The 15,749-nt window shown below is 35.3% G+C and overlaps 1 protein-coding gene across 3 annotated transcripts in view; it reads right to left on the bottom strand.

Moving 5' to 3' along the window:
* Positions 1 to 15,749, bottom strand: part of TP53BP2 (tumor protein p53 binding protein 2) — an 83,795-nt gene that overhangs the window by 8,517 nt on the left and 59,529 nt on the right. For all 3 annotated transcript variants that reach the window (XM_036756014.1, XM_036756013.1, XM_036756015.1), the window contains 6 exons: positions 14,715 to 14,825; positions 14,232 to 14,380; positions 7,344 to 7,815; positions 5,375 to 6,147; positions 3,485 to 3,622; positions 2,668 to 2,801 (listed from right to left, as the gene is read on the bottom strand). In XM_036756014.1, coding sequence (XP_036611909.1) covers positions 2,668 to 2,801; positions 3,485 to 3,622; positions 5,375 to 6,147; positions 7,344 to 7,815; positions 14,232 to 14,380; positions 14,715 to 14,825 — 1,777 coding nt within the window. The remainder of the gene's footprint in view (positions 1 to 2,667; positions 2,802 to 3,484; positions 3,623 to 5,374; positions 6,148 to 7,343; positions 7,816 to 14,231; positions 14,381 to 14,714; positions 14,826 to 15,749) is intronic.

Genomic DNA, 15,749 nt, shown 5'->3' on the forward strand with positions numbered 1-15,749 from the left:
TCTGAATGCCATGACTGGACATGATCTTTCAAGAAACCTTAAAACTGCTCAGATCTCTCAGAAGCAGAGGGCAAAGTAGAAACAGAAAGAATCCACCACAGTCACCATCTGAAAGAAACCCCAAAATGAAAACTCCCAGTAACAACATAACCAAAATTCAGTGCTTTCAAGTCAAAGAAAAAAAAAAACTGCAAGTGACCAGAAAGAATTCAAGTACCAAGGAGCAATAACTAGGATCATACATGATAAATCCACCCCTCTAAAAAGGAGTGAAGAACTTGTAATTTGATATTCCAGAAGGCAAAGGATATGGGCTTATATCCCAAGAACTTACTCAGCAAAACTGAGTACAATTACGGGGGAAAATAGAACTTAATGAAATAAAAAACTTCTAAGCATTCTTGATGAAAAGCAAGTTACACAGAAATTTTAAATTCTAACACAGGAATTAAGATAAATGTAAAAAAGTAAAGACAAACAATGATAAAGGGCTAAAGAAGAATAAACTACTTACATTCAAATATGAGGAGATGATACAAGTGTTCCCCTCTGAACCCTATCATCATCATAGCTCACAGAGGAAGTCTAATTAGACAGAAATCCTAGGAGTGGTTCTGTTATGTCTTGATGATCTTAAGAGAAGAATGGAAAGAGTGGGGAAGAAGAATACACTGAGGATAAGGGAAAGAAAGGTTAAGGAAAATTATCTGACATAATCCAGGTGCACAAGTAGATATCTATACGAGAAAGGAGAAAGGAATTGGGGGAAGTAGCTGACACTTGAATGACACTGAACAAAGCAGGGAAGAATTCTCACACACACACACACACACACACACACACACACACACACACACACACACAGATGAGTACTGAAATATATTTTACTCAATAGGAAAATGTCCCCTCCCCAATTCTGGAGGTAAGAGGTGACCTGCTTAGGAATCAACAAAGCCTGAGTTCAGCCCCCACTTCTGGTCTCTTCATGTGTGAGTCAGTCCAAGTCACCAGTGCATACCATGCACCTTCCCAAGACTATAAGTTGCAAAATGAATGACTCCCTGCATCAGCAGAAAGGCTGTTCAACAAGAATCCCCCTATACTGATGAAATCATAGGCCCATATTGGGAAACTAGTCATTAAATTGCCCATGTGAAAGCCTATTTTCAACCAACTAAAAACAAAAACACCACCCATGAATTACTACAGAGTCCTAAATGGAAAAAAAAAATAAAGTTCATTCACTTTGAATGAAACTAACAAGGATTTTTAAAATGGCTACTCTGTTGGACTGGATCCCCTGCTAGACAGACTGTGGTAATATCTCTTAAAAGAGCTCCTGGAAGCATTTCAAGAATACTGTTATATACGACTGAGCAATGTTCTAAAATGAACCACAAACAACAGGAAAGGCAGAGGAACACGTGGTTGTAAAAGGAGTTGGGACAGACCATTTTGATTCCCTCTCTTGTATTCAAACCAAGAAGACTTAAGCACTGGAGTTAAATAGAAGAAATTTCTCTGGCTCTCCAGAGTATGACATTTAGATGCAGTTTCTCCATGTGATTTTGACTTTTCCCTTGTGTCTCCTACTCCTCAAACTAGTAAAAACAGGAAATGAGTATTTTTACACATTTTAATTTTAATTGCTTAAGAGACCCTATTTGAACATCCTTTTATTACGGTCTGAGTTCAAAGTCAGGCTGGCTCATAGGTCACAGTTGATGGGGTCAGAAAGTGGATTTTCACTGGCTGTCCTCATACCTGGAATACTCTTCCTTCCTTTTCTCTGACTCTTCGTTTCCTTTCAAGTCTCTCACCTTCAGCAAGAAGCCTTCCCAATCCCCCTTAACGCTAGTGTACTCTGCCGAGATTACCTTCAAATTGCCCTGTATATATATCTCACATGTACACAGTTGTTTATATGTTGTGTTTATATGTGTTTATATGTTCTGTACCCTCCTTACAAGCAGGGACTATTTTCCTTTCTTTGCACCCAGTGATCAGCACAGTGCCCAACACATAGTAAACACTTAATAAATGCTTGCTGACTGTTGACTGACAGTTAATGGGGTCGAGGAGATATCAAAGTTCTTAACACTGATACATTTTGTCTCTGGTTACCTTTTTGCCATCTTTATTTATTTTTGTGTCATATTATAGAAAGCATTACAACAATAATTAAGTTCCTGTCACTTTGGTGAGCCAGAGACAGGGGAAGCAACTAAATACATTCATTTCAGATTTTACTACTTTTTAGTTATCGTTAACATTTATTAACCAAAACCAAGCATTACTCCCTTTATCATCATACAAGAGAAACATATGCAAAGTAGCTGGACATAAATTAGAAGATGAACCAAATACAAAACTGCTGTGCATTTCACTGTTCTTAGCACAGTACTATCCATTCATAATAGGTTTCTTAATAAACACTGGAGGATAAGTAATTCCTTCTTTCCTCTGAACTCATGTCAGGTCTATGCCAATTAATTATTTGATAATGATTGTAATGATGATAATGATACTGCCCTACGACCTCTTACATATTGTCTTGATAAACTACCCTGCACATAGGAGATGCATAATTAACAATGAATAACTGATTTTCTGAATCTAGACTGCTTCATTTGAACAGCATCTCAGGCAGCTAAAGGCAATGCTTACCATCCATCACTATCGGCAGCATTGACATTCACACCAAATTGCACCAAGAATTTCACAATTTCTGTGTGACCTGCACAAACAGCATTATGAAGTGCTGTAATACCTTCATCATTAGGTAGACTGGGATCATCGACCTATAAAACAAAAAGAGGCACAAGAAATCATTCAAATTTTGTGCCATGTAGCACAACGCTATTAATTGGCTTGCTGGATGCAAGGCTGTTTTCTTAGAACATAACTGAATTCCAACAGAACTAAGAGATTCACTGTTCCAAAATTAATTGCACAAATAAGAAAACCACCACATCAAGTGATGGCACAATGCAATAAAGTTAAAAATGAATGGGGGAAGGGACATTTTTTCTACAGGAGCTACTTTAACATCATTCTTGTTTCTCCCTCCTCACTTTCCAACAAATAAATTTCTAGGCAGGACCTATACAATACAGGAAAGGGAGAAAAAGCAAATAAAAATATCCCAGGCCGTTGGCCTTAGAGGGCAGGGACTATATCTAATTAGCTAACTTCATAAAGAAACCAAAAGACTGTAAATAAGCATTTAATAAATGTGTTCAATAGTGTTGATATTAATTCAAAAGATACGAAAAAAGACTTTAGAGGACCCCATGGTAATGCACAATTTCCATACTGTCAAAAAACTGACATCAAGTCTGAAGTTCTATCTTAATCCTTGTTTCCTAAGAGTTCGAGCCCAGCTTAAAACAATTTATTATTTTTTAATTGGTAATTTTCCAATCTGAATTTAACAACAAAATCAAAAGTCTTATCTAAAACAATTTGCCAACAGTAAACATACTTCATAAATAATTCTCTGCACAAGGTCAAATTCTCCTTCCAAAGATGAATCTAAAAGTAAAGCAAGGGGATTAAATTTCACTCTCATTCCATGAGCAATTCTCTCTGAGCCAATTTTTCTCAAGTTTGTCCTTTTGCCCTGAAAGAAAAGAGAAAACAGAGTCAAGGCTTATCCTGAGAAGTACAATAAATCACAAATTCTAAATGAATTAGACATATAACTAGTACAAAAACTACTGAAAACACAATTAATTTATAATAAGCCAGGTGGGTAATTTGATGTGGCAGAGGGTTGATTTTCTGTGAAGCATCAAAAATTAGTCACAGCTGAAGCAGATAAGTGAATTATCTACTTGACTTACCAAAGAAAATTCTATGTTTTTTAAGTTGGGCAAGAATACTGAAGAAGTTTCTAGTAGGTAAATACTCAAATTAGCTTGTGATAGTAGATGCAGAGCAGTGGTGTCACATTCAAAAAGCTCCCTTCCAGGGACATACTGACTTAGAAAACCATGAATTCACATTATCTATGTTGTATTTTATTATCATTTATTTTATTAAACATTTGCCAATTATATATAATCTGGTTGGGCTGCCCTGGAACTTCTTTGAGGCATCTGCTGCACAGTACCAAAGTTCTCTCAATGTACCACTGCTCAGTATGAAAAGGATTGACAATTATATGAAAAAATAAAAAAAAAATTCTAACCATGATCAGGCTTATCAATGTTCTAAATTACCATGTTTTTTAAAAAAGGGAAAATATATATATTGACTAAGCTAAAATATTTTTAAGTTTACTATTTTTAAAAAGTTTTTTTTTCCAACAACAAAATCCTACAAATTGAGAGTGATATTAGATACTTTTTTTTACTTCCTGCTCCTTGAAAGCAGGAACTATTTCATTTTTGTCTTTGCATTCCTGGAATCCAGCACAATGCCAGGCATATATATCAGGCATTTAACAAATGTTTATTGACTAATTTATCTCCAATACATAGAATAATAAAATTTTCTATCACCTATTATATCAACTAAGATTACTGTTGCTTACACATATTTCTTTTATGTTGCCTCAGGGAGAAAGTTACCTAACAGAAAATATTTAATGGCAATATAATATACATTTCACACAACATGCAATGGCTAAAAAATTGTTTCTCCTTAGGATAGGTATAAAAGATAAGGCTAAGGTGTATAATTTATGGGCCCCAAATAGGCAACCTGATAGCTGTGTTATGACAATAAACATTTCCTAAGAACTACCAAGTCAGAAATGGAAAACCATGTAGCTTACACTCCATCTGAGACTGAATAGGAAAAATGTCAAAGACTGTTTACCAAGAAAAGGACACTATAATCTGTAAAAGAAAAAAAAATGCTACTTTTATACACTGACATTTAGTTTTTGTTTTTCTCTTGGACCGCCAGGTTTTCCCTGACTACTGGAACAGTTTCTGACTATTGTTGGTTTTGGGCACTAGCAATCATATGCTTGCTACATGCTAATTAGAAAAGGTCTTGTTAATACCATTTTAATGTGAATCAAAAATGGAGTCACATGAGTAACTGCACCCATAAGCAGCTGCATAAGTCTGAGTTTAGACTGGTTTCAGTTAATATAGCTCAAGCTACCTTTCTTGTTTTCCCATATTTTGAGCAATAAGTGGAAATAAAAGTCATCATAATGGTAGAATTTAAAATCCTATAGTACATTAGTATCTCTAAATAGTAAATACATTTCACAAACTTTTAAACTACACATATTTGCATAAAGATAACTGTTGGACTGTACTTATAATTTATTTTCTTCTATCAACTACTTACGAGCAGAATAAGACCTGATTCTTTTTTTAAGTTGTAAAAAATTAGTAGGTATGATACTACTTACAGGAGGCAAAGAAAACTGCCCAGTGATTTCAGGAGGGCGCATGCTGAAAGAATCCTCTCCTAATCCTTCTGGTTCTCCAGATGGGTATGGTGGGGGTGGATATGGGGGGTACTCTTCCAAATATACTTCGAGAGGGATGGATACCTCTAAATTTGGTTCTTCCACATGAGTTTGAGTAAGATTATTGGTATCTGGTATTCCCTCAGGCACACAATCAAGACCAGGAGAAGGCACTGATATTTCATTTTCTTCTGTAATGGCACTTTCTACTTCCTCTGTGGAAACTGGTTCAGGAGAGAGGGAAACCACTTCCTTTTCTGGTTCTGCACTTAGATATGGATTCTGGATTTCAGCTGGGCTTTCGGGGCTGGTAGCCACAATACTTGGTTTAGAGGAGTATGATGGGGTAGAAATAGTTTCCATGGCAGCTAAAGTGGTCCTCTGATACAAGAGTTTCTGAATATTTGGCCCATTTGGACCCTCTGGCTCTGTAATTGAGCTCCGTTTCTTTAGTGGCCTTGGTGCATTTGATAGTTTCTTCCGTAGGGCTTCCAAGTCAGCATCACTCTGATTTCGGTAAGGATTAGATAAGAAGGGGAGTAATTTTGTTGGACTGAGTGGGCGAGGAATTCGTTCATTTTCATGATTCTCCTGGGCTGAAGATATGGGCTCTGTTTCCAGTTCTGGACTGCCAGGTTTTCCCTGACTACTGGAATAGATATTTTCTGACTGTTGCTGGTTTTGGGCACTAGCAATCACAGGCTTGCCATATACTAATTAGAAGAGAAAAGGCCTTGTTAGGTATTAACTAAACAATACAAAAAGTAATCAGTATCTGACAAATTAGCTGGAAATAGTTATAATATACTACATACTGATTAAAGCCTGGTTTAATCTGATGTTTGACTAATGAATTCACTGAAGTTAAAAGTTATGTTGACTTTACAACATCCTCTTCAACAAATAGTTCTTAAAAGTACACCAACGAATGACTTAGGCAAGGCTCCCACTTATCTTGCATCCAGTTCATAAAAGCAGAAAACAATTCTTTCATATGCCCAGATTAAATTAAAATAGTATATATTTCATCATTCAAACCTTTCAAAATGATTCAGTGAGAAACATTCTAAATTTGGCTCACAAAATTTTCATGAACCCCAAAAACGTACCAAAGTGGCTTCCTTTTTATACTGCTCTTCCCCAAATAACTATATTATTACTCTCAACAATGTAAATCTTGAGAAACAAGTTTCCTATTAAAATAAAACACAAATTAAATAAAAAGAGGCAGAATATATTCTGCTCTTCCCTAATTTCATTATTATTCTCAACACTGTGCCAATATCGAGAAAGAATATTCTCATTAAAATAAAATACAAAGTGAATAGAAAGAGGTAGAACATGTTCTGCTTCTTTTAAATCCACTGACTGATTTCCTTTAAGTTCACCCTAATTTGTGTTAGGCTCATAAATGCTGCTTCTCTTCATAATACAACTAGCCGCATTATTGTTCAGATAAAACTCAGCAGGCATTATTATTGTCTCTTAATCAGACTGGGTACTGGTACCACCTTACACTTAACAAGTTTTCAAAGTGCTTTTACAGACACTAATTCATTTCAGCTTTTGAGTGTTGATATTTAAGTCCTTCAGCTAAAGGTTTAACTGTCTAACTAATGGCTGCTTTATTAGTAGTATTTCAGGCACATAAAAGAGTATTATGCAATACACACACTCATTTAAGAAACAAGTAACCTCAGGAGGATTAGAGTACACTCTTCCCTAAGGTCCCTCAAACTCTAGCATAAGATAGGTCTGTGAAATGATACCCCAAATTAGGACAGGAATAGTCAATTAAGCAAACCATTAATATAAATATAACCTACAAATTGCACGTCACTGAAGAAAATTAAACTATCAAGAAATGTTAGCGCATTCTCTGCCAAAAGAAATGATTCTAGAATCTTACCACTTGAAAAATGAGTGCCTCGGGTATGTGTCTTGGTCAAAGCATTCTGCACAGCCTGTGGGAAGTTCTTTCCAGGAGCCTGCTGTTGGGTATACATGGAATATATTGAGCTTGCTGCAACAGTCTGTGGTTTCCGGAAGGGTGGAAGAGAGGTCTCTTTGGAAGGTTGTGGGGTAAAAGGCCGGACTGCTGCGGCAGGTGGACTGTCCTGCTTGAAATTTGGAGAAAGGGCTTGGTCCTGGCCAGCTGCAGGTACACTAGGAGGCAGGGCGACTCTCTGATGGAGCTGCTGTTGCTCAACTAATTTCTGTTTGTTTCCCCAGGACATAACACTTGATGGCAACTTCTGAAGATTTCCATCAGGCTTACCATCTGACCCTGGTGGACTGCTTTGTCCAAATGAAGGCAAATTAATCTGTTTTGGTTTTGTTGGGACCGGTGGAGGGACTTTCACCACATTTTTACTGGCAGTCTACAAAGCAAAAGACAGGCAGGTAAAATGAAGAACTACTGAGCCAGCTTTACGCTATATATAACAAAATGTTCCTAGATAACCTAACACTCTAGGAGACAATCATTCTAATTAAACAGTAAGTTACAATTTAAAATACCTTACATTTATAGGAAGTTTTACAATTACTTTCATATATACAAAATAAAGTAAATGGCACACAAAACACAGGAAAGAAAAGGTAGGTGACTGAAAATATAGCCTTAGATGCTACTAATAAAAAAGGTATCCTACTATTGCTAAAAATGAACACACAACTTGACATTTTGATAGAGGAAGAGTACCATGAGATCATTTTTATTTCTGAAAATGAATTAAATAATATTTTTAAAATTCACATTTTATGATTCTTTCTTACCACTTTCCCCTTGTATTCTACCTCTCCCTACAAAAACCCAAGAGGCAGTCAAATACCAAAATTAAAAACTTCATTTTCAAAGAAAGTATCACCAATGGAGATCATGTGTGAAAATCAGACTCAAAATGAGTATCAAGGACAGCAGCACAATTTCCAAAGAGCCCCAAAGTATGGATTCCACTCGTAAAACACTTAGTGAAGACAAGAATGTTGGATTGCCTAAAAAGGATGATAGAATCAAACCCAGGCCCAGAATAGGGCCAAGCAAGCAACCCAGCTGTTCTTGAACCTTCTTAGCCTTCCAGCCAACTGACAGGGTCTGGAGCCCACTGCTGTCTACCTGACTACCACTCAAGGGCAGGCTTGCAGCTATGGTGCCTAGAGTCAAACTAAAGTCTGGAATCTAGAAATCCCAGGAGATCAGTGATCAAATCATTTCCCTGATCTGACTATATAGGGCCCAATTAAACTTTGCAATTACCTAGCTCAAGCCATGTCCTGTGGTTCTCAAAGAATCAGCAGGATCTCAGAAAAGACAAGCTAACAAAAGGCAAGGTCACAAGAGGCCTGCTAGAAAGATGCAGAGCTTGGCCCTAACACAAAGTCCCAATCTGGGATGAAAGACTGGAAGAATAAATAAAAACAAGAGGTCCTAGGTAACCTAATACTATAGGAGATAAAGAATTACTTGATGTCAGGGATGCCTGACATCACAAACTTTGAGGAGGAGAATAATTTCAAAATACCATCAAAGAAAAACACACAGTTTGGGCACAATTTCAACTAGAATTCCTAGAAGAAAGGGTGTTAAGAAAGAGTTAAAAATTACATTATTAAGAAAATGAGAGCAAATGAGGGGGAAAAAAACTAAATTAAAACTACGGAGGAAAAACTTAGAAAAAAAATTACAACAGCTTTGTACAAAAGACACAACACCTTAATCAAATAACAGACATTGTGACAATTAGAATGGACCAAAAAGAAGTTAGTTATTCCATTGGACAAGAAAAAATATTAAAATAGAGACTGAAAAAAATTGAAAAAGAAAAGTGAGAGATCTCCTATCAAAATCAGTTGACCTGGAAAACAGATCAAGGAGAGGCATTTTAAGAGTCACTGGACCACCTGAAAGCCATGAACAAAAAAAGAGCCTGGATATCATATTCCAAAAAATGAAATAAAAGCAACCAGACATAATGAACTGGAGAGTAAACTGAAAATACAGCTAGGTCGCAATTATTAAAACAATGAATTCTCTGAAATTGGAATACTGGTGTTGAGTATACTCTTAATTCATCCCTTCTGCTCTTCTATGTAAAGATAGGACACAACAGAGAGGAAAAAAGGATAAAAGAACAACATGAAGGGAAACACACAATTAACAAACATAACTCTGAATGGGAATGGGATGAACTCACCTGCAAAATGGTAGAGGACAGCAGAATGGATTAGATATCAGAATTCAATAATATGTTATTTATAAGAAACAGCTGAAACATAAAGATTCATTCAGAGGAATAAGGAGCTAGAGCAAAAGCTATCTTGCATCACCTGACATAAAAAAGGTAGGGATGACAATCATGATGTCAAAGCAACAGTAACAACAGACTTAAGATAAACAGGGAAAAAACTACACTGTACTGAGATATACCATGGACAAATAATTTATCTCAATATTTAACATATATGCAACAAATTACAAAGCATCTAAATACCCGAAGGAAAATCTAAGCAAGTTATGGGGAGAAATAAAGAGAAAAATTATAATAGTAGAGAGATTTCAATGTACCCCCTTTCAGAGCTAGACAAATCTAATCAAAATATAAACCAGAAGTAGTTAAGGACATCAACAGAATTTAAGAAAAATAAGATATAATAGATTCCTGGTGACTTCTCAAAGGGAAGAGAAGGAAATGCGCTTTTAGAAAAACTAACCATGTATTAGAGCATAAAAAACTCACAAATGAAACTAAGCAGAAATAGTAAATACATTCTTTACTGATCACAATGCAATAAAAAAAAATCTATTTCATACAAGGCCAATTAAGAAAGGATTAAAAATTAAATGGAGACTAAGTAATTTAATCCTAAAGAATTGGTAGGTTGGCAGTTGCCAGACTTCTCAACCCACAGACACCAAAGACAACAGAGCAGGTTAATGGGAAAACTGCTGGATCAGGCAAGAGGTGCGTAGTCCGGCCCCAGCCCCAGGGGCGGCGGAGGTAGTGTGGCAGCTGCGGGGGCAGCAGTGGGAAGCCAAGGATCACCTACCCAGCAAAACTGAGTATAATGCTCCAAGGCAAAATATTGACTTTCAATAAAATAGAGCACTTTCAAGCTTTCTCAGTGAAAAGAACAGAGCTGAATAGAAAATTTGACTTTCAAACACAAGAATCAAGAGAAGCATGAAAAGGTAAACAAGAAAGAGAAATCATAAGGGACTTACTAAAGTTGAACTGTTTTGTTTACATTCCTACATGGAAAGATGATGTTTGTAATTCATGAGACCTTTCTCAGTATTAGGGTAGTTGAAGGGAATATACATATATATATAGAGAGAGAGAGAGAGGGCACAGAGTGAGATGAATATGAAGGGATGACATTTAAAAAAATTAAAGGGTGAGAGAGAAATATATTGAGAGCGGAAAAAAGGGAGAGATAGAATGGGGTAAATTATACAGGGGGCGGGAAAGGGGGAATGGGTAAACCTTGCTCTCATCAGATTTGACTTGAGGAGGGAATAACACTCAATTGGGTATCTTACCCCACAGCAAAGTAGGGGGAAGGGGATAAGAAAGGGGGGATGATAGAAGGGAGGGCATATGGGGGAGGAGGTAATCAAAAGCACTTTATTTACTAGCTGTGTGACCTTGGGCAAGTCACTTAACCCCAACTGCCCTGCCTTCCCCACTGCAAAAAAAAAAAAAAAAAAAAAGCAACACTTTTGAAAACGGACAGGGTCAAGAGAGAAAACTGAATAAAGGGGGACAGGATAAGATGGAGGGAAATATAGTTAGTCTTTCACAACATGATTATTGTGGAAGTATTTTGCATAATGATACATGTGTGGCCTATGTTGAATTGCTTGCCTTCTTAGGGAGGGTGGGTGGGGAGGGAAGAGGTGAGAGAGTTTGGAACTCAAAGTTCTAAAAGCAGATTCTCAAAAAAAGAAAAAGATGTTTTTGCATGCAACTGGGAAATAAGATATACAGGCAATGGGGTATAGAAATCTATCTTGACCTACAAGAAAGTAAGGGGAATGGGAATGGGGAGGAGTGGGGTGACAGAAGGGAGGGCTGACTAGGGAATGAGGCAATCAGAATATATGCCATCTTGGAGTGAGGGGAGGGTAGAAATGGGGAGAAAATCTGTAACTCAAAATCAATGTTGAAAACTAAAAATATCAAATAATAAAATATTCGAAAAAAAAAAAAGAATTGGTGGGTCAAAAACAAATAACCAAAATGATATGTAATTAAAGGTCACAATAAGAAAAAAAAATACCAAGTTTTTTGAGATGTAGCTAAAGCAGTCCAAAGGGGAAAATGTATATTCTAATCATTTTCATCAATAAGAGAACAAAAATCAACAAACTGGGAACTCAAAATAAAACAAAAACAAAACAACAAATTAAGAAATCTCAATTAACCACTAAAATAGAAATCTTGAAAATCAAGGAGATTAAGAAAATTGAAAGTTTAGAAGTCTGTGAATTAAATTATGAATAAAACAAGGAGATGGATTTTTAAAAAATAAAATAAATAAGCCATTATCTAATTTGATTTTTTTAAAGAAACCAAATTACCAGTATCAAAAATTTTAAAAAGATAATTCACAACAAATTAAGAAATAAAGGCTATTACTGGAAAATGTTCAATGTAAAAAAAAAAACCTAACAATAAAGGAAAATCATGAATATTTACCAAAAAACTCCTCAAATTAAAAGAGGAATTTTTAAAATGCTATCTTAAAAAAAAAGAAATGGAACAAGCCATAAATGAATGCCCCTTCCAAAAAAAACAAAAGCAAACAAATGAAAATAACCACCCAGGATCAGAGAGATTTAAAAGAAAATTTTTAAAAATATTCAAAAAACAATTCCAAGTACAGAAACTGTTTGCAAAAATAAGAAGAGATCCCAACAAATTCCTTCTATACTACAAATATAGATTTGATACCTAAAGGGAGAATCAAAACAGAGAAAGTAAGCTATAGATAACATTCCTACTGAATACTGATGCAAAAAAATTTAAATAAAATATTAAGAAAGAGACTACAGCAATATATCACAAAGACTACATAAGAACTATGGCCAGGATGGAATTATACCAGGAAAGCAGTATTAGTCTAATGTTAGGAAAATTATAAACACAATTAATCATATTGATAGCATGAACCACAAAAGAACATATGATTATTGATGCAGGAAAAGCTACCTAAAATAATATCCACAACTATATGGTGATAAACTAGAGAGAGGTTATTCCATTAAGATTAAGAATAAAGCAAAAACATCCACTGTCATCACTACTATCTGATACAGTGCTAGAAATGCTAGCTATAGCAGTAAGACAAGAAAAATAAATTGGGGGGGAAGCACAAGTAAAAAGGAAACAAAACTGTCACATTTTGCAGATGATATTATGGTGTACTCAAAAAAGCACAGAAAGTCAACTAAAAATTAATTTTAAAAATTTATAACTTCGACAAAGTAGCAAAATACAAAATAAATCCACACAAATCAGCAGCATTTCTAATGATCTTCCCAGAAGGAGGAGATAGAGAAATTCCATTTAAAATAACTACAGAAAAGTATAAAACACCAGGAGTCTACCTACCACAACATGCACAAAAACTATGGGACTACAATTACAAAACACTATTTAAAGAAATAAAGATAAATAGGTAAATGTTATATGTTCATGGGTAACCTGAGCCATAATAAAAATAACAATATTACCTAAATAAACTTATTCAGTGCCATGCCAATCAAACTACTAAATGATTACTTTCTAGACCTAGAAAAATAACAAAATTGATCTGGGGGATCAAAAGGTCAAAAATCTCAAGGGAAATAATGTGGAAAGGAAAAGGATCCAGAAGTATCAAATCTCAAACACTACACAACAAAGCAGTAATCATCAAAACTATCTGGGACTAGCTGGAAAAACTGAGAGGCTGATCAGTGGAGCAGAACAACTACAATACACAGAATAAGGCTGTATCAACATTTAGCAGTTTTATCCCCCAGGCACACAACATACAGAAGCAAACAAACATAGTTTCACGGTGTTTGACAAACCCTCAGGTCTAAGTTGGGGGGAGTGGGGGAGGGAGGGTGGGGCAGGGAAGGACTCAATGTTTGACAAAAACTACCAGAAAAACAAGACATAAGTCAGGATGGAAAACTTTAACCACTCTGAGCTTCAGTTTCCTTACAAGATGGAAATGGAAATAATACCTGTTCTATCTACTCAAAGAGAGGTTCAAGAGAATGAACGTAAAGTGCTATGTAAACTTTAAAATACTATAAAATGGTTACTGATGTTATTTTCAAGTGTTCAGAAATACATTACAAAAACAAAGAATCAATCATCTAGGAATGTCGGAAAAAGAAAGTTTTAGACCAAGTTGTCTTAAAAATAGAAGAGAGTTCCAGGAAGATGACTGTCATATACTCAAATCGTTTTCCTGTATTCCACTTGCTCAAGGGAAAATAACAACTAAGGTTTTGTTACAAGACCCAGCATCCGTGAGGCTGCCAATAACGGTCAAAGTCTTTGTTCCCAGAATCTTCTCTAAACAATACAGAATAAGTTTCTCAGCTGAGAAATGTCTTCTTTATGCTTTGTTCCCTCATCTTTTACTTCCACAGCACTTGTAACTGGTACCTAGTACAGTGTTACACACTCTAGTTTTCAACAAACATTTAAGGGTGTGTATTTGCTGACGGAAAGTTGCAATACAACTATAAGACTGAGTATTGATATCATTACTCAAGAGCCCATAAGTTAAGTACCTGAGCATCCCGTAAAATGTCTTCACTGCTCTGGTTTTTCCTTAGCATACCAAAGGGCGGTGGGGCAGCAGCTTGGTCTACTGTGTCAAACATTGAAAAGGGACGTACTTTCTTCTCTTTCTCCCTTAATGGTATCTCCCCATCATCAACTGAATAAGAAAGGAAAGAATCCTACTTAACATTATATGAAGTATTTTCACCCACACGCAATACAATCATTTCTATAACATCTTGGTGAAAGAACTTTTTTTCCTAAATGATTTTAAGTTAACCTAATATAAGGATACCACAATCATGCTATAGAAGCAATATCTAACTTTTTCTACCACTGAATGAGAGAGACTTGGAAAAAAATTACAAATTACACTGTCACTATTTTAAATACACTTAAGAGACTATTTAAAAAAACATACACACCTCAGGTCCTGGTAACTTCTAGATGACCAAAATATAAAAGATGTGTGCAAAAGAACTGGAACTTACCTTGCTCAGCAGAGTTCATTGAGTTTTTAGGTAAAGAGGCTGAGCCCTGGAGAGGAAAGAGATCTGTGTTTGAATGACTCCAATCTTGGCCAGCTTGATGGACTTTAGAGCCTAGAATTATAGAAAAGGTGCTATTAATAACCCAACATTTTGAATGCTTTTTAAAGGACCATTTTACAAGCTGGAATTTTACTTTATGAAAACATAAAGGCTTCTTAGCTTTCAATTCCATAACTAAATCACAAACAAAATTGATATATCTACCAAATACATGTTCATAAAAATTACATATTATTTATATTATAATATACATAAATTATCTTATATCTAATAGTTCTGGGTCAAAGTTAATTATAATTCTTATATGTAATCTAGCATTTTGGAATTAGATGTCTGTTTCAGAAAAAATTCGGGACATATATAACTTTTCCATTCCATAATGAAATATTAATAACTGCTACAGAAAGAAAATGTTTTCTACTTCAAAAAAGTTAGACCAAAATTTAAATAATCTAATTAATATTACATTATGTCTGTTTTCATCTGTCCCTCTAAAATGGCCTGAAGGGATCTCCTTTTAGGTTCTATGTATGCTAGAAAAATGTACCATGTCAAAAGCACATAAAATGAAAAAGAACTCAGAGATTTAATCCATGTTACTTTAACAAATTCTTCACAGATAAGATAATACAGAGACTGTATTCCATTCTATTCAAAAGCAGTAATTCTGACTTTTCCTTCCAAATTACAAACTATAGATCTGTCAATCTATGACAAAATTTCTTCACAGCTAGTAAAGACTTCAGGATAATGAACAATCTTTAGCTTCATTAACTTTAAGTGTAAAGAAAAAAAAAACTTCATAGACTTTCATGATTGCTACTATTCCTTCTAGAGTCTTGAGTAAAAAGAGCTTAAATTAAAGGAAAGTTTCTCCTTCCAATGTTCTCTCATCACCAAATCCCTGATTTACAACCATTCCTTTTCCATTCAAAGATACATAGTGAGAATACCCCCAAAAACTCCCTGATGTAC

Source organism: Trichosurus vulpecula, chromosome 4 (genome assembly GCF_011100635.1).
Source record: "Trichosurus vulpecula isolate mTriVul1 chromosome 4, mTriVul1.pri, whole genome shotgun sequence".
NCBI lineage: Eukaryota > Metazoa > Chordata > Mammalia > Diprotodontia > Phalangeridae > Trichosurus > Trichosurus vulpecula.